Source organism: Thamnophis elegans, chromosome 2 (assembly GCF_009769535.1).
Source record: "Thamnophis elegans isolate rThaEle1 chromosome 2, rThaEle1.pri, whole genome shotgun sequence".
NCBI classification, from domain to species: domain Eukaryota; kingdom Metazoa; phylum Chordata; class Lepidosauria; order Squamata; family Colubridae; genus Thamnophis; species Thamnophis elegans.
In genome coordinates, this window is record NC_045542.1 from 157,181,463 (window position 1) to 157,201,340 (window position 19,878).

The 19,878-nt window shown below is 46.1% G+C and overlaps 2 protein-coding genes and 1 pseudogene across 2 annotated transcripts in view; 1 reads left to right on the plus strand and 2 right to left on the minus strand.

Annotated features, from left to right (window-relative positions):
- LOC116504750 (zinc finger protein OZF-like) overlaps positions 1-19,878 on the minus strand; it is a 183,981-nt gene that overhangs the window by 137,493 nt on the left and 26,610 nt on the right. The gene's annotated exons all lie outside the window — the stretch shown is intronic.
- The window catches only part of LOC116504798, a 133,148-nt pseudogene that overhangs the window by 52,336 nt on the left and 60,934 nt on the right, over positions 1-19,878 (minus strand).
- The window catches only part of LOC116504800 (zinc finger protein 850-like), a 361,571-nt gene that overhangs the window by 7,719 nt on the left and 333,974 nt on the right, over positions 1-19,878 (plus strand). The window contains exons 3-5 of the mRNA XM_032212027.1: positions 7,153-9,448; positions 14,488-14,500; positions 18,955-19,445. Of these exons, the coding sequence (XP_032067918.1) occupies positions 7,705-9,448; positions 14,488-14,500; positions 18,955-19,445 (2,248 nt within the window). The 5' untranslated portion in view covers positions 7,153-7,704. The remainder of the gene's footprint in view (positions 1-7,152; positions 9,449-14,487; positions 14,501-18,954; positions 19,446-19,878) is intronic.

The window sequence follows — 19,878 nt, forward strand, 5'->3', positions numbered from 1 at the left end:
ATGACACCTAAGGAAGTTGCAGACTGGGCAATGGGGTGGGGGTTGTTAGAGGGAGGGGGCTGGGCAAATGTTTGATATGTATGATTTCATGCTTTTCTGACTCAGACTTTGCTTTACTTCGCTGCTATCTATTCATAGCCAGTAAAAGTACTTTTAATTCCACAAACAATGGAGTTGAGATATTTCTTTCTTGGTTACTGAAGGAGGTACGATCCTGAGGAAATCCCTGCCCGAGTTATCACCAGCTGACACCGGCGACCTGCAGCTGCCTGGCAGGAAGCCGAAGAACAGGATTTCATGATGTCCCACACTATGAAATTCTTCCAATTGGGAGAAATGTTGTTTTTGTAAGCGCCAGGCTGAGAGGGAAGCTGATTTTCCTGATCAAGAAGAGAAACGTGCAGAGGACCTGTCTCACCCTGTGGGGAGTGGGGACCCTGGGGGCAGACAGCAGAGCTGATCAGGATCGGAGAGGCTCAGCAGCAGCAGCAGCCACACGAGCCCCTCCAAGGGGGGGAGCCCCCCTGAAGACGGCGAATGGTAAAAGTTCCTCCTCTTCGTGTGAAATTTGGAGGGGACCCCACAGAACTGGTATTTTTCCTGGTCCAGGCCTGGAATTTCATGCAACAGTTTGGAGAAGATTTCCCCAACGAGGAAGCAAAGGTGAAAGTTGTGACAATAGCATTGGAGAATAAGGCAGCAGCTTGGATGGTCGCCTTGCATAATGATGACTTCCCTTGCTGAGGAATTACAATGTGTTTTTTTTAAAATAATCTTTATTGGTTATACATTTTTTAAGGATAAAACATACAAATACAAATACTGTTTTAAACATACAACCACCACCCGCGCGGTGACAGTCATTCACAGCCCAACTTTTTTTTCCCCTTCCTCGTTGTTTAGTCTCTAAGCAGCATCTTCTCGTTACAAAGTTCAGGGATCTATTACAATACCCATGTTCACTTTTAGTTCCCATTGTTAACAACTGCTATTTAACTTTCCCCGTTTTAAGTCCCTGCTGTTCTCCTTGTCGCCCACATATACCATAGGTTCCGCTAAGATAATGTTCTGTTTCTCCTTTGTCCCTCAGCCAACCCGTCATTCTGTCCATTTCTGCACATTCATAGATCTTTTTAATTATGGCATCTTCCGGCGGTATGGTAGTAGATTTCCAAAATTGGGCATAAGTTATTCTTGCGGCCACAATTATATGTAGGCTCAAATACCATATAGATTTACTCATGTTTTCTGGTTTTATGCTTAGTAAAAAATTCTCGGGTTTCCATTCCATGCTTGCCCCGGTAACCTCTTTTAGCCATTTTTGAATCCTTCTCCAGTATTTCATGGCCTCAGTACAAGACCACCAAATATGGTAGAATGTGCCATCCCTTCTTCCACATTTCCAACACAGTGGAGGTAACCCAGGAAACATTTTGGCTAACCTCGTTGGGGGGAGGTGCCATCTATAAGCCATCTTGTATATGTTTTCTTTAAATGCTGTAGATATTGTAAGTTTAATAGTCTTACTACATAGATCCCACCATTTGCCCATTTCAATCTCATAGCCAAAGTTTCTCTCCCATGTTATTAGAAGGCTTTTATCCATCTCTTCTTTAGCATCTTGACAGGTCAAAAACTGATAAATCTTCGATAACATTTTCTTATCTCCACCAAACAAAATCTTATCTAGCCCCTGAGGGTTGGGTAGATCCCAAACCGTACCTTATCGCTTTTAAACCTATTTCTAATCTGTAAATATTCCCACCATTCCAGATTCTTGCCCTGCTGCTCTAATTCCATCTTTGTTTTCATGTTGCCATCTTCTGTCATAATGTCTTTATATGTTATGTTTCTTGTCCAATTAAATACACTGAGATGCGTTAAGGCCTCTAACGGTGCCAACCAGCATGGAACCCTAACTTAGTATTTTTTCCTCATCTTTTCCCACACCCCCATCAATGTATTTATGGCCGCCCTGAGGAACCGCTTTGATGACCTGCTACCTGAGCGTAAGGCGAGAGCCAAGATGAAAACTCTTACTCAGGGAAGAAGTCCAGTGGCTGAGTACATCCAAGAGTTTCGTGAGCTGTCAGTGCTTATGTGGGAGTGGTCTGAGGAGGCTTTAATGGACAGTTTTATGGATGGCCTGAACCAAGTTATATACCACAACTGTGTTAACAGAGGGGCCCCACGCAACCTGCACGGCTGGTACGAGCTGGCAGCAGATGTGGAGATTGACCTAGCCAGGAATAAATACTGGGGAGACAGTGATAAAGGTAAAAATCTGGGAAATGTTTCCAGGAGACCAAATACTGAATGCGACCTCTATGTTTTCTGTAGTCTACGATTTCTTTAACTTCAAAATGTTGCTCTCCCTCAATAAAAAGAGGGACCGGAGGTGAAGATTGAGGTGGATGAAAGGAAGAAGTGTCCTCTGGTTTCAACAGGTTCACATGAAATACAGGATAAATTCTTCTAAGGTTCTTCAGCAGCTCCAACTTCACCGACACAGAATTTATGATTTTTACAATGGGGAACGGACCTACGTACTTTGGCCCCGGCTTCTTTGATTTTTGGGTGGTTTGTAGGAACTTGGTGGACAAAAACATTCTATCCCCAACATGGTAAAATACTTTTACTGGTTATGAAAAGATAGCTGCGAAAGCAAAGCAAGGTCTGAGTCAGAAAAGCGAAAAATCATACATATCAAACATTTGCCCAGCCCCCTCCCTCCAACAACCCCCACCCCATTGCCCAATCTGCAATTCACTTCAGTGTCATGGGGGTTGCATCTCCAAGAAACCATCATCAGGTTGGTATGCAGGATGGTTGGCCTTGACCAGGTCCAAACATCGGCCAATACCATGCTGAGAAGATGGTGAGAACAAAGCTCCCTTTTTGACTATCTCTCCTGCACCATTTATTCCCATCCCAAGTACCATGCCCCCCCCGTTGCCATGGCATCCGAAAGCAAGTAAGCGAAGCACAGGCTGACATAGAGTCTGAGATATAACCCCCTTTTTTTACCAATATCTCTGGGCATTGAACTGTCTGGCCTTGGGGTGAATTTTCTTGAATGAGCACTCCTGGGAAGATTGGCAACTGTCTTGAATGTTTCCTCTTCTGAATAATCTTCCTCAGTGTAGAATGATGTTTTTTTAATTACCAAATTTTTTGAGTATCAGATGCACCAGAGTATAATATGCACCAAGACTTTCAAGAGGCAAAATTTTTAAAAAAGTTTTTGTACTCTGCAGACCACCCAAAAACGGGCTGTTTCTCGCAAAAACTGGCCCATTTTTGTATCCAAAAAAGGGCATGCACAGCCTTTAAGGGGCTTATAGAGTGCTCCTGGGGGCTAGGGGATAAAAAATGAGTGAAAAATGGCCCGTTTCAGCTCATATCTGCCCTCCCCAGCTCCCAGGAGCACTTTGGAAGCCTCCTAAAGGCTATGCACAGCCATTTTGGTGAAGCAGGCAAGGTTTCAGGAGGCCAAAAATGTTGTATTTACTGTATAAGATGCACCCAGATTTTCACCCTTTTTTTGAGCGAAAAGGGTGCATCTTATACTCCGAAAAATACGGTATCCGAAAATGGCCTTTTAAACCTTCACAAATTGATGTGCAGCAACAATTGCTTCTCTAAGATCATTGCTGAGGTCTTTACTCTTTGGCATTGTCTTAACACACACCTCAATGTCAGAGACTAGGAAACTCCTACACTTTGGCTTTTATAGATGTAGTCTCTCTCTCTGACCCGTGTTGCAACGTGAATCAAGTAAATGCAGTCTTACTGAAGTACTAATGCAAATTCAAGATTCAAGATTTAATGAATTTGTATGCTGCCCAATCCCGAAGGACTCCGGGCGGCTTACATAAAAACAGTTTTAAAAATACTAAAGAATTTAAAATACAAAGACAAAACAAATTAAAAGAACACAACATACACTCAACCTTAGTGGGGCTGGAACTTAATCAAGGGTCAACAGCCCCAGGCCTGCCGGAATAGACAGGTCTTCGTAGACTTTCGGAAGGCCAAGAGAGTGGGGAGGTTCCGGATCTCGGGGTAGATCATTCCATAGGGCTGGGGCAGCTACAGAGAAGACTCTCCCCCGAGGAGCCGCCAGACGACATTGTCTAGTTGACAGCACCTGGAGAAGGCCCATCCTGTGAGATCTTATCGGACGCTGGGAGGTATGTGGCAGGAGACGGTCTCGTAGATATCCAGGTCCTAGGCCATGTAGGGCTTTAAAGGTGATAACCAGCACCTTGAAGTGCGTTCGGAGACCAACGGGGAGCCAGTGCAGCTCGCGGAGGATAGGTGTAACATGGGTGTATCTCGGTACACCCAGTATTGCTCGTGCGGCTGCATTCTGGACCAATTGTAGTCTCCGAACACTTTTCAGGGGCAGCCCCATGTAGAGCGCGTTACAGTAGTTGAGTCTTGAGGTGACAAGGGCATGAGTGACCATTTGGAGTGCCTCCCGGTCCAGGTAGGGCCGCAACTGGTGCACCAGGCGAACCTGGGCAAAAGCTCCCCTGGTCACAGCTGACAAATGGTGTTCTAGTGTCAGCTCCGGATCCAGGAGGACACCCAGGTTGCGGGCCCTCTCTGAGGGGTGTAACATTTCGCCCCCCAGGCTTAAAGATGGAGTATCTGGACTATCCTTGTGGGGGCAACATCCATAGCCACTCGGTCTTCTCAGGGTTGAGTGCAAGCTTGTTCATTCCCATCCAGACCCTGACAGCTTCCAGGTACTGGCACATCACTTCCACCGCCTCACTGAGTTGGCACGGGGTGGACAGATACAGCTGGGTATCGTCCGCATACTGATGGTATTTAATCCCATGCCAGCAAATGATCTCACCCAGCGGCTTCATGTAGATATTAAATAGGAGGGGGGACAGGACCGAGCCCCGCGGCACCCCGTATTTAAGGGGCCTAGGAGTCGACCTCTGTCCTCCGACCAACACCGACTGTGACCTGCCAGAGAGGTAAGAGGAGAACCACCGTAAAACAGTGCCTCCCACTCCCACCTCTTCCAGCCGCCAGAGAAGAATACCATGGTCGATGGTATCGAAGGCCGCTGAGAGGTCAAGAAGCACCAGGATAGAGGAATGTCCTCTATCCCTGGCTCGCCAGAGATCATCGGTCAGCGTGACCAAAGCAGTTTTGGTGCAGTAACCAGGCCTGAAACCAGACTGAAAGGGATCTAGATAATCCACTTCATCCAAGGTCCATCGGAGTTGGAAGGCCACCACCTTCTCAACAACCTGGGGGGAGGTTGGGGACTGGACGACAGTTTTGAAGGGCAGCTGGGTCCAGAGAAGGCTTCTTAAGGAGGGGTCTCACCACTGCTTCCTTCAAAGGTTGCGGGAAAGATCCCTCCTGAAGAGAGGTGTTCACAATCCTCTGGATCCAGCCTCGTGTCACCTTCCTGCTGGTCGAAACCAACCAGGAGGGACACGGGTCCAGCAAATAGGTGGTGGCACTAATCGCTCCCATGGCCTTGTCCACTTCCTCAGGAGTGACAAGCTGGAACTCACTCCACAAAACTTGATCAAGGCCCTCCCTCAGCATCTCTGCTGGCGCTGTCCAAGTGGAGTACAGGTCTGTCCGAATCTGAGTGACTTTGTCCGACAGAAATTGAACAAATTCCTCAGCTCTTCCCTGTAAGGGTTCACCCGCATCCCTCCCTTTCAGGAGGGAGCGGGTTATCCTAAACAGGGCGGCCGGGTGAGATTCTGCGGATGCAATAAGAGCGGAAAAATGAGTACATTTTGCCATCCGTATCGCCACTAAATAAGTCCTAATAAAGGCTCTTAGTAGTGTTCGGTCGGATTCGGAGTTACTAGTCCTCCAGCGTCGCTCTAGGTGTCTCTTTTGGCGCATCATCTCCCGGAGTTCCTCGGTAAACCAAGGTGCCCTCCTGGATCCACTGCCGCGGAGAGGCCGCAAAGGCGCAATCCGATCTAATGCCTCAGCCGCCACTGTATTCCAGACAGGGACCAAGGACTCAGTCGGGTTGTGGGCAAGGGGATCAGGTATCTCCCCAAGCTCCGTCTGAAATCCCGATGGGTCCATCAGGCGCCTGGGGCGGAACCATTTAATCGGCTCCACCTCCCTGCAGTGGGGGAGTAGCTTCCGAAAGTCAAGCCTCAGCAGGAAGTGATCTGACCATGACAAGAGCGAGATCTCTATCCCCTTTAGTTCCAGATCACGTCTCCACTGCCCCAAGAGAAACACAAGGTCAAGCGTATGTCCCGCCACGTGAGTCGGACGCTGAATTACCTGGGTTAAGTCCATGGTTGTCATGGAGGCCGTGAACTCCTGGGCCCCATCGGAGCGTTTGCCAAGAGATGGCAGACTGAAATCCCCCAGTACTATAAGTCTAGGGAATTCAACCGCCAGTCCGGCTACTGGCTCTAGGAGCGCAGGCAGGGTTGTTGTGACGCAGCTGGGAGGTAGGTACGTCAAAAACAAGCCCACTTGACCCTCTAGGTCCAACTTCACAAGGAGGGACTCACACCCGACAGTCTCTGGAGCAGGGATCCTGCAAGGAGCTAATGACTCCCAGATAATAACTGCTACTCCCCCACCCCTTTTTGGTGTCGTGGTTGGTGGAGCACCTGAAACCCTTCTGGGCACATTTCTGAGAGGGGGACTCCTCCCTCATGGCCCAGCCAGGTTTCAGTAATACATGCCAGGTCTGCCCCCTCGTCTAATAGTAAGTCCTGGATGAGGGGAGCTTTATGAATCACAGAGCTCTGGCAAATCTCTGGCACTTTTCATGTTTCAGCTAACCATGAAAAAATAAAGTTTTGATTCAAAGCAAAATTGTGGTTGCATGTTTGCATTTCTATTTTTAGTGTTTGTAAATTTTATAACACCTGTGTTTGAAAACAACTCTTTGCGCTGCTAAGAATTCATTGCTTGACCCAGTAAACAACCAATTTCTTCGTTGAATGGATATTTGAACTTGGATCTGGGTAGTTTTCCATGTGTCAAATGAATCATGATTAATGTAAAATTATTATAGAATTGTGGCATGTTTGCTTTTTCATTGTAACATAAGCTTTTTTTCCTTTTTTTCTCATCTTCTGCAACTATTCTATGCACAATTAAAGATACATTTTTATTTGAATCTTATAGACAAAGAAGATGGCAATAAGAGCACTCTGGACAACTGAGGATAACAAGCAACACTGAATAGCAAAGCAAGTCAGTCCAGAAATCAAAATATTTTCCTTTTCCTTCTGAAAACTATACAATCTTCCTAAGCAGATGAGGGAGAGAAAAAAAAGAAAACCAAGAAGAGATTTGTATCTGGAGAAAGCAGAGTATGCAAAACTCAAGCAAACGTTACATGAAAAGTCAAGGGAGATTATTTTTCCATTGAGCAAAGGAGGGAAATATCTCGAAGTCAGTGGGAAGGAAAAGGTGAATTGGAAAGCCATGCAGGGCAGACAGTGTTGCAGGCCTCACTCTGGGAGGAAGAAAATCACCACTAAATCAAAGTACCATTAAACAAGGTATCATCTATATTTTTGATCTCCTCAAGAACATGAGTTGTGGAAAAGCTCCATAGACGTGCCTGTTGTGGGAAAGATACAACTTGCAACTCATAGCTGATTATGCCTGAGAGGATCCAGACTGGAGAAAAGCCATACAAGTGCTCCCATTGCGGCAAATGCTTTAGCGAGCATGGCAACATGGACTCACACCAAAGAGAAACATTTTGAATGTCCTGATTGTGGGAAAAGCTTCAGCAAGAATTCCAACCTGGTGACACACCAGAGGACTCACACAGGAGAGAAACCATTTGAATGTCCTGATTGTGGGAAACGTTTCAGTACCAAATACAGTCTGGTGATACACCAGAGCATTCACACAGGAGAGAAACCCTTTGAGTGTCCTGATTGTGGGAAACGTTTCAGTATCAAATCCAGTCTGGTGACACACCAGAGGACTCACACAGGAGAGAAACCCTTTGAATGTCCTGATTGTGGGAAAAGTTTCAGTATGAAATCCAGTCTGGTGACACACCAGAGCATTCACACAGGAGAGAAACCCTTTGAGTGTCCTGATTGTGGGAAATGTTTCAGTACCAAATCCAGTCTGGTGACACACCAGAGCATTCACACAGGAGAGAAACCCTTTGAGTGTTCTGATTGTGGGAAATGTTTCAGTACCAAACCCAGTCTGGTGACACACCAGAGGACTCACACAGGAGAGAAACCCTTTGAGTGTCATGATTGTGGGAAAAGTTTCAGTACCAATTCCAGTCTAGTGACACACCAGAGGACTCACACAGGAGAGAAACCCTTTGAATGTCATGATTGTGGGAAACGTTTCAGTACCAAATTCAGTCTGGTGACACACCAGAGCATTCACACAGGAGAGAAACCCTTTGAATGTCATGATTGTGGGAAAAGTTTCAGTCAGAATTCCAGTCTGGTTAGACACCAGAGGGTTCACACAGGAGAAAAACCCTTTGAATGTCGTGATTGTGGGGAAAGCTTCAGTAACAATTCTAACCTGGTGATACACTGGAGGAGTCACACAGGAGATAAATCCTTTGAGTGTCATGATTGTGGGAAAAGTTTCAATACCAATTCCAAACTGGTTAGACACCAGAGGGTTCACACAGGAGATAAACCCTTTGAATGTCCTGATTGTGAGAAATGTTTCAGTCAGAATTCTAGTCTGATTAAACATCAGAGGACTCACACAGGAGAGAAACCCTTTGAGTGTCCTGACTGTGGGAAACGTTTCAGTCAAAATTCTCATCTTGTTTCACACCAGAGCACTCACACAGGAGAAAAACCCTTTGAATGTCCTGATTGTGGGAAAAGCTTCAGTAACAATTATAACCTGGTGATACACAGGAGGAGTCACACAGGAGAGAAATTCTTTGAGTGTCCCGATTGTGGGAAAAGTTTCAATACCAATTCCAGGCTGGTGACACACCAGAGGGTTCACACAGGAGAGAAACCCTTTGAATGTCCTGATTGTGGGAAAAGCTTCAGTAATAATTATAACCTGGTGATACACAGGAGGAGTCACACAGGAGAGATATCCTTTGAGTGCCCTGATTGTTGGAAAAGTTTCAATACCAATTCCAGGCTGGTTAGACACCAGAGGGTTCACACAGGAGATAAATCCTTTGAGTGCCCTGATTGTGGGAAAAGTTTCAGTACCAATTCCAGTCTGGTTAGACACCAGAGGGTTCACACAGGAGAGAAACCCTTTGAGTGTCCTGATTGTGGGAAAAGCTTCAGTAACAATTCTAACCTGGTTAGACACCAGAGGCTTCACACAGGAGAGAAACCCTTTGAGTGCCCTGATTGTGGGAAAAGTTTCAATACCAATTCCAGACTGGTGACACACCAGAGGGTTCACACAGGAGAGAAACCCTTTGAGTGTCCTGATTGTGGGAAACGTTACAGTCAGAATTCCAGCCTGGTGAGTCACCAGAGGACTCACAAAATAGGGAAACCTTATGAGTATCCAGACAGTGGGGAAGATCTCGTACTAGGGTTAATCTTATAAATTATGTCCTTATACACAGAGGGGAGAAACCATTTGAGTGCCCTGAGTGTGACCTTTGCTTCAGAAAACATTCCACCCGTACACTTTCAGCATAAGAAGTTGCTGAATTTTTATTTTTTTTGCAGAAATTTTGCAATTATGCAAAAATCTTTTTGGGAGTGTTATATGCATTCTTATGGTGATAGATGGTAGAAATGCCAAATACAGGTTGCAGTGAACCAGAGTCGTGTGATTCTCTTCTATGTCCTTTTGACCAGCGAATTCAATATGGAAGCCAGATTAGCTTAACAACCACGTAACTAACAACAGCATGATTCACTTAGCTGTAGCAAGAAAAGTGGTGTCAGCGTTCCAAGTATCATGCAGAATTAAATCAGAGTCCAAGGCAAAACGATCCTTTTTGTTCCAATTTAATAAGACAGACATCTTAGGCACCTTTTTCCTCCTCCGAGGCCTCCCCCTGCACCCATACGTACTCAGTAATATGCTTCTCTGAGGTCTAGTTTGGTGAAGACTTTACCCTGGGCCAGATGAGACAGCATGTCCGTCATGAGGGGGAGTAGATATAGGTTGTGTACGGACACCCCGTTTATCCCTCGAAAGTCAACACACAATCTCATGGTTCCATCTTTTTTTCAATGAACCCCGTTGCTAGGTTTTTGTCTATGTATTTGCGCATCTGTTGCATTTCCCATGGCATCATGGCAAACAGTTTGGGTCTGGGGAGTTTTGCCCTGGGGATGATTTTGATGGCACAGTCTGTCTCCCGGTGGGAGGCAGAACATTGAACTCGGCCTCGCTGAATACTTCTCCGAGGTCCTGATATTCTATTGGAATCAGTTCGGCCTCTGGGATTGTGTCGGATGTGGTTGCCAGTTGTTCTCCTGGGGGGTTCCAGCGTAGGTGGTGTTTCTGCTTGCTGGTGTGGGAGGGGTTGGGGGCTCCTAACACTGCGGGTACCCCCTTGCCACCAGATGGTCGGTCCCCACTTGTCTAGCCAGGAAAGTCCCAGTATGACTGCGTCTGTCATTTTGGGGGCTATTATGAATCGAATTACTTCCCAGTGATCTGCTAGTTCTAGCCTCATTGGTTCAGTTAGGTGAGTGGCATAGGCTCCTCCCATTAGGGACTCGTCGACCTGCTCGAACCAGATTGGGTGGGCCAGTTTTTTTGCTCTGATCCCCAATTTCAGGACTGTGGTTAGGTTGATCAAGGACCTTGTGCAGCCTGAGTCTATTAGGGCTTGAAAATTCCCCTGGCTTCCTGTTTTGGGGCTCTGAAGCGTATTGGAAAAAGGAAAGGGTGAATTGATTCACTCACCATTGGGTCATTTTCTCCCCCATCCTCGCTGTCATATGTTTCAGACGACTGGTTGTCGTTGCCTGGGGTTCCACCACTTTTGCCAGGGGGGAAGGGGTGTCTGCAGCCTGGAGGGCTTTCCCAAACCTGTTGGCGGTCCATTTAGGCCTCGTTCTGGTCGTGCCCTGGGCGGTGGGTCTGGCCTTGGTTGTGGGGCTGGAGTTGGGCATGGTGCTGCCATGTGGCCCATCCCCCCTCATCTGTAGCATTTTAGCGGATGTCCCTCCCCTCTCTTTTTGGCAGCATAATGGCCCCTCATCAGCAAGGGTGGCCTGGTCAAGATCCTCCTTCAGTTGCTCTATTGCACTCCCTAGGGATTCCATCTGGGGCTTTGGGAGCCTGGCTTGTTTCCAGTCCCACCCCAAGTCCACCCTTGCCAGCTTGCTTGAGAACCTTCCCTGTATCTGGGGACTACAGCAAGGGAATTCCAGCTCAGCCGCTTTAGGGGTTGATTTCCAAAAGTACTCATCTTTTCTTGCTTCAGCTGCTGGGGAAGACATCGCTGCCTGGCATTTTCATATACCTCCAGCTTTATAAGTCTTTTTCTCCAGCCTCCTGTTGCCTGATTTTCCCTCCAAGCACCCCAAATATTGGGGGAGTGCTTGGAGAGCCTGGGATTCAGGAAACCCGGAAATCGTAATAGATTTTTAAAAAATAAGTTTCAGCCCTCTGTGAAATTCCCAGAAGATGACCTAATTAATTTACGAGCCTCCAGACAAAGTTCAAAAGAAATCCATACATTTATTAGGATCAACATTCTGGCGTGGACTCCTGTGGAGCCGAAACTGCTTTCACTTAATTGCGTTTGAACTTTACCCCCTGTATCTCCTCCATTCTGTCCTGCGTCATAATTCATATTCTCCAACTAGGCTGTAGACATGAGATATGACTCCGGCCGAAGGCATGCATGGAATTTCCTCTTCCATGCCAGCCTGATAATAGTCATGGCAATGCTTTAGAAGTTGACACTGGCATTCCGCAGCTCCTGGTCCAGACCGTCCCTGAAGTAGTGGAACAGGAAGTGTTTGGGCCAGTGCCGCAAGCCTCCAAAACTCCACAACATACTCTTTAGCTGGGTGGCTCTTTTTCTTAATCACCTTCATCTCCGCTTCTGCTTCATGACCATGGGCCGAGTCCACAAATCTCAACCTTAGTTCCTGCAGTAAGTCATCTATGTCTTCGAGCTCTGGGGTCCCCTTGTCATGGAGCTGGGTCACCCACTTTGCTTCTTTACCCTCTAGGTTATCGACCGTGCTGAGGGTGGTGATGTCTGCAGACTGAAACCAGAGATTTTCCGTGCATACAATAGCTGAGAGATGCTCACAGTGGGGCATAATTTGGGTCTACCCTCCACCTCAAAGAAAGGCCCATCAACCACGGTTAGACTCAATAAACCGGGGTTGTTCCCTTGACCAGCTCCACCGAAGATCCCCTTCATCCTTTTTGATTCGGACTGCTTTGCTGCCCGCGGAACAACCGTGTCAAACCGCTCCTGCTCCCAATCCCCGTGAAGCCCTGCGGTTCTGGCATGAGAAGCACACGGGGACCGGGTGGAAGGCAGCCTTTTCTGCAGCATCCTCCTCCCCTCTTTGGATTGACCTGCAGCAGAGACAGGCAGGACTCTGCCTTTGCAGAAATGGAGTGGGTGCATGTGCAACAGCCTTGGTATGTCTGCTTGCCCCCCCACGGCATCGCCGCCACCCCTCTCAGCTCCAGCACAGGGTCTGCATTTCCACCAAGGGCCGTCCACCCAATGACTGGCCAGGTTGGGCTGGACGCCGACCTCAGAAGGCAAGCAGGCATGGAGGACCGCCAGTAAGGCAATGTGGAAGGCAAGGAAGGACAGCAATCACCTGCTGGGGCAAGGAGGGGTACTGTAGGCTTTCAGCAACCCCTGCACAAGCTCCATCAGTGCCCGCCATCTCCTCCATCTTTCCTGAGTCTTCCTGCTGCCTGGTAGGCCGGCTAAGCGGTTGGGGCTCAGGACTCCAAATATGCAGCTCTAAATGGAGCAAAAAGTTTCCTGACATTTTAGTAGAGAGTTGGTTTAATGTCAGGGTTCCGAGTAATAGATCCATCACAAGCAAACCTCAGAGGCAGGTAAATTCCTAAAAGAATATCTTTATTGGAAATATCAAATTGGCACAAATCTGGTTAAAACCAACTCTGAGGGACCCCTTGTTTTCACCTAATTAAAAATTTTCTTCTTAATCCCAAACAGTCATATACCCCAATCACTGCAGCGTCCGCTTGTCTGGTGACATCACTCCTACTTTATCTAGCCAGGTATGAGAACATTCTTGGTTCTCAGGAGAAAATATTTTATTATGACTACACCATCCCAGCTATCTCTAATCCCCACTCCCACTCCCTTGCGCTAATGCGGCAGCACTGATGCCTCAAAATGGCTTCAGCCGGATCAGCTTCAGGGTTGACAGTATTTCCTTATGAATAGAGCTATCTATCTCTTTGTAAGTGCTGACATCTACTGGGGGCTGATCAAATAATAGTACAAAGAAAACAAAAGGACTTCAACGAGGAAAATGATATAAAAAATATACTTACTATACATACTACTGTATGTCGGGGTCAGCTCACCCAGGAACACTGATCAACATCACTGTCAGTCTTGCTTTCCTGAAATAATAAAGACAACCTGTTTTCAAATGCAGCTTGCTTCGATCCTAAATTCATTCACTCAGCCAGTGACGTTCTCCCAGCCGGGAAATCCGAACCCGCAGAGGAAACCTTTTTCCATTTAACACCATCTTCAAAAAAGGGGGGAAAAACAAATCCAGGAACTTACAGACAGATCAGCCTTACATTAATACCTGGTAACATCTTGGAAAACATATCCAGACAACAAATCTGTCAACACATGGAAGGAAACAAAATTATAACCAGTAACCAGTAGGGTTGATTTAAAACATTATGCCAAACAAAGTTTATTTAATTGTTTAACAAAATGACTAATTAGTGGACCAGCAAAATGCTGTAGATATCATATACTTAGATTTCAGTAAAGCATTTGATAATGTAGATCACAACCTACACTAGTGGCCAAAATTGTGGAAACCTTTTGGGAAAAGTGTATTTTTGAAGTTTGATGGCTAATAACATTTTTTTCCGGGGGGTGTGTGTGTTAATACCATAAAATTATATATCAATGAAAAAATATTTTAATCAAGAATGTACTGCAATAACGTTTATGAAGGATTTTCTATTAGAATAGCAGTTATAAAGAAGAAAAGTGAAACACGTAGAAAAAATGGTGTAGTGGTGAAGGCACCAGGTTAGAGACAGAGAAACAGACAGTTCCAGTCCCACCTGAAGAGCAAAACCATCTGTTGAACTTTAGCCAGTCCTCTTAAGTTTAGGAAGCAGGAAAGGGGGGAAACCACTCCAAAAACCCTTGCCAGGACATTACAGACTGACCCAAAGGCACTAAAAACGAAGCTAAGTAGCGTCACGTGTCACTACTTCACGGGGCTCAGTTGCAAAGGTCGGTTGCTAGGAATCGAAAAAGCCCGGCTGCCATATAATCACTACAACATCTTCCAAAACGCCTTGGTGGAGATTGGACAAGCATGTTTTCCCACCTCCTGTCGCTTGAGGGCGGTCAGGCAACATCTGTGCCTAGAAAGGCATCAATTCAGTAGGGTCAGCCCTGCTTCAGCTTGAAAAAACCATCGAGTACATCATTGCTAGAAAGAATGAGAGTAGAGAAGAAGCTCAGGGGAAACTTCCTCTTGGATCGCTTATGGGAGGAAGGTGGAGTGCAGAGCGGCTTTTGTGTTCTTCCCAGGATCGAAGCCGCAGCTGGAGGGTGAGTGGAGGGCCGGTGGGAGGAGAGTCCTGGAGCAAGTCGGGGTGTTCGGTTCCCTCCACGGCCTGGAAGCAGAGAAGCAACTGGGCTGAAGCATCTCAGCTGCTGCTGCTGCAGGTTCCTTCCCTCCCCGAATTTAAGCCCACTGGGGCTGCACGCTGTGAAACTGGTGGCTTCAATTTTCCTCCTGCTGGGAAGATTTTAAAAATCTCTCTTAAATTAAGGAGGATTCTTTGGGAATGGCTTCCCTCCAGAGGTTGTGGGTGCTCCCTTCACTGGAGGGTTTTAAGAGGAGATTGGACAGCCAATTGCTCAGAATCGAATGGGGTCCCCTGCCTGAACAGAGGATGGACTAGAAGACCTCCAAGGTCCCTCCAAACTCAATTATTCTGTTATGGACCTGATGTTTTCTGGGCAACAAGGTCGGACTAATGTTCCTCTGGTCTTTTCTGGGTTGTTTTGTTTTACTTACATTTCTAACTAACAAGCACTGTGTTTCCTATTGGTGCCCCCATCCCCGTATTCACCAGCTTCAACTGTGCTTAACACAGCACGTGTCTTAAATAATGAACATTTGGAATGTTTTTATTATTCAGTTGTATTCATTTATAAAATGTATTGGCCACAAACCTTACCATGACATAACTATGGAGGGGCTTAGAGACATAAAAGATACATACATATTAAAATACATTAAAGGTACAGATGTAACTTCGCTCTGTCCTGTGGCATCATGCTTCATGATTGGGTCGCTTAGTGACACAGATTCCAGGCCCATCTGCAGTCAGTAAGTGAGGACTACTTCAATTGGGATGTCACCAAAGGGGTTGTGGAAAGTATTTACTTCCCTTACTTTGAGCTCATGGCTTCAGCTGTTGCTTCAAATCTTGCAGAGGCTTTCGGCATCATTTCATCCATTAAAGTCCTCACATCTGTAAAGTTAGTGTCATGCAGATTGACAGGTGTGGCTCAGTAAAATCAAGTGTGTCTGTTGAGAAGCCAATGCTTTTATTTATCTGAACAAAAACTTTCCAATGAAAGTTTCCATGGCCCCAGAAGCCTGTTGAGGCCTGAACTTCAGCCTTGCCATCTGAAAACATGGAGCAATCATCAAATTCATCAGGTTCCCGATTAACATTTGTGCAGAAGGTTTGACTGTAACAATTTTAATTATTTTTTTAGGGTTGAAAGACATGGATTATCTCCCTATTGTAGATGTGTGTATTTTTATTTCTCTCTGAGTGTATTTGTCTGCAAACATATAATCTCTCATGAGTCGTGGGGAAAAGAAAGTATACTCTCCTTGACTTCTATGATTTTACGTATCAGGACGTAGTGAAAATCAGTTGGTCCTTAGAAGTTCTTAAAAGTAGATAAATATAATTACGGATGAACAACAACAACACCTGACATATTACATCAGGTCATTTATTTTATAAAAAGAAAGGCAAAACGGAGAAGTCATGTGTGAAAAATGTATGACTCAATAATTTGTAGAACCAACTTTAGCAGCCACAACTAGAAGTAATTCTTTTCTGCGTGACTTTATCAGTGTCTTGAAGTGTTATGGAGGAATTTTGGCCCTCTCTTCTTTACAATATTGCTTCAGTTCATTAAGATTTGTGGGTGTTTTTTTATGCACAACTCTCTTGAGGTCCCTTGTCGTCCTCCCCGCCCAAGCGGCAGCGGCTCCATGGGACATGGAGTAAGGCAAACTCCCTGTCAAACAGTAAGGCAAGCCGTGGAATCGGAATTGGACGGGTGCAGTAACCAATGTCATCCATGCCCTTGGTGCGCTGCTCACTTACGTGGCCCAGCCTTACTGTTTGAAGGCTGAATGAAGCCTTCAAATGAGCTCCCTGAGTCCTAGGGAGAAGGGCGGCATATAAATCGAATAAACCTAAACACTGCGGGGCCAGGCACTTCACACCCGCGTCCAGCCCACCAGAGTTCACTGCGCCGGGGCAGGAATGAGACCATGTCCCACAGACCCTGCTGCTGCGTGGGCGGGGAGGACGATGAGAAGGAGAAGAACGGTGATGCTTTGTGCTGGCTGGACAGGGAGGGAGCAAGTCATGCAGTGCTGGCTGGGCTGGGAAGGGGGCAATCATGGCTACCGCCAGCAGCAGCTTGAATACCCTGACTGAAGCTAGTGTTCGCCATGCAGGGGGGGAAATGAGAGGCCCTGCTGTCCCGTAAAGCCTGTCACTGCTTGAGTGGGGAGGAGAACAAGGAGAAAAACAGCTACTCAGGTGGCTCCTGCCCCCCCTCCCCGCTGCCAGTAACTTGAATGCCGCGACTGAAGCAGGGATCCGCACTCTCTCTCATACACAAACAGAGTTTGGAGAGCCCCCTTCCTCTCTCTCTCTGTCTTGCTGCGGCAGAAGTTGCAGCGCTTCAGTGCCTTGCTGGCAGGGGACCCAATTAAGCTGGTGCAGGGATTGGGGGGGAAGCTCCATACCTACTCTCCGCCTTGATTCGTACTCCACTCCCACTGCCTCAGTCCCAGCAACTTGGGTGCCCTGGCGGAAGATCGCTCTTTCTCCCATAAACACTCACTCACTCTCTCTCTCTGTGCCTCTGTCTCTGTCTCTCTCTCTCTCTCTCTCTCTCTCTTGTCTCATTTGCATGCAAACATCCCAACAAGGTCTCATTAAGTAGTTAAGTGGAAAGTAGTTTGCGGTGGGGAGACTAGCAGGAGATTGGCAAACACTTTTGGCACTGAGAATGAAAGTTTCTGGGTCCCTGACTCTGCAAAAGAGGATGGGTGCCTGAATCTGCATGATATTATAGCATTCAAGAGTGTCCATTCTCAGCATGAAAAGCCTTTCCAAGCCAAATCTCCTCTCCCTTCCTCAGAAGCAAAGAAACAGAGGAGACAGATGTTTGCAAGGTAAGTGAGTCCTTGTGGCAGGAAGGGAGGGAGAAGCAAGTGGGCAGGAGAGGCCTTGAGGGCCTGTTCTATCACTACCCCCCACCCCAATGGCCTTCCCCACCCTGAGATACCTAATCTGCACCTTGGTATTCTTGAATTGTGAGCTCTTAAGAAAGTTTCCCATCCTTGTGTGTTGCAAGCAGCTATTTCCAGTAGGGGAAACAGGACAAAGGAAGTGGGGGAAATTATTTTCCTTTGCTAGATTTCCAATCTGAATTAGACCATGGCAGGGTCCCTGCAGGAGAGCCCCTTTAATGTTTATGTATTACTAGAAAAGCAACTAACTTACTTCTGTTCTTAAATGCTAAAGCTGTTGCACAATAAAAACAGGAGTTCTAATCAACTATTAGAACCATCATTTTGACAGTTTTGCTGTCCTGTATTGCGGACACCTCCACGAAGGGCAGGCATGGGATAAACTGAAGGTAGTTTGTTTTCAGTCTTTTAAGTTGACCCAATCAACAAGTGAATTTCATCATTTTTCATTGTAATGGAAACATTTTTCTTTTTTTCATCTTCTGCAACCATTTTATGCACAATTAAAGATACACTTTTATTTGAATCTTATAGACACAGAAGATGGCAATAGGAGCACTCTGGACACTGAGGATAACAAGCAACATTGAAAAGGAAAAGAAATCAGTCCAGAAATCAAAATATTTTCCATTTCCTTCAGAAAGCCACACAATTCTCCAACTTCCTCAGCAGGTGAGAGAGAAACGAGAGAAAATCTAGAAGAGATTTCTAGCTGGGAAACGGAGAGTGTGAATTCAAGCATATATTACATGAATGGTCAAGGGAGATTATTTTTCCATTCAGTAAAAGAGGGAAATATCTGGAAGTTACTGGGGAGGAAAAGGACAATTGGAAAACCACGTGGAGCAGACAGTGTGACAGGCATTGCTCTGGGAGGAAGAAAACGGCTTGAAACAAAACACCACCAAACAAGGGACCATCCATATTTTTGATCTCTTCAGGAATATGAGTTGCGGAAAAGCTCCTTAGACGTGCCAGTTGTGGGAAAGATACAACTTGCTAATCACAGTTGATTATGCATGAGAGGATCCAGACTGGAGAAAAGCCATACGAATACTCTGAATGTAGCAAAACCTTTGGTCACAACAACTCCGTTTTGTTTCATGGAAGGACCCACACAGGACAGAAGCCCTAAAAGTGCTCCCAATGTGATAAATGCTTTAGCAAGTATGGGAACGTGGACTCACACCAAGGAGAAACAGTTTGAATGTCCTGAATGTGGGAAATGTTTATGTGATAAATCCAGCCTGGTGAAACACCATAGGACTCACACAGGAGAGAAACCGTTTGAATGTCCTGATTGCGGGAATAGTTTCAGTCAGCGTTCCAACCTGGTTACACACCAGAGGACTCACACAGGAGAGAAACCCTTTCAATGTCCTGATTGTGGGAAAAGTTTCCGTTCGAATTCCAGCCTGGTGAGACATCAGATGACTCACAAAGGAGAGAAACCCTTTGAATGTCCTGATTGTGGGAAAAGTTTCAGTCGGAATTCCAACCTGGTGATACACCAGAGAATTCACACAGGAGAAAAACCCTTTGAATGTCCTCATTGCGGAAAAAGTTTCAGTCAGAATTCCAGTCTGGTGACACACCAGAGAACTCACACAGGAGAGAAACCATATGAGTGTCCAGACTGTGGGAAAGATTTCAGTCTTAGGACTAGCCTTCTAAATCATATGCTTATACACACAGGGGAGAAACCATTTGAGTGCGCTGAGTGTGGATGGTGCTTCAGGAAAAATTCCACCCTTACTGCACACAAGAAAATCCACATGAGGCCCCAAGTGATGAGTGTAGAAAAGGTTTGAATTTCATTTCTAAAGTCCCTCTCTAAATCCAACTGAGAAATTGACTATTTAATTTGACTACAAAGAATTTGCCTAATTTTTTGTAGGCAAATATGTAATGGTATTAAACAGGAAGGAGGAAGGAAAAAATGGCAACATGTTAGTCATGAAGCCAACTTCATTGGTGCTGGCCAGAGATGCTTCCAAGCACACCCATGCTAAATGTCTTATGCGTCTGTAACTTTGCATACACAGAAGTTTTCATTAGGTCAAAGAGGGAAAATCACATAACCAGCAGTGCTAGAAAAGGGGGGCTTGGGAAGGGGAGATGATTGTCTATATATGCTGAGAGAAATGTTTCCAAAAGGCATTTCAAAGGG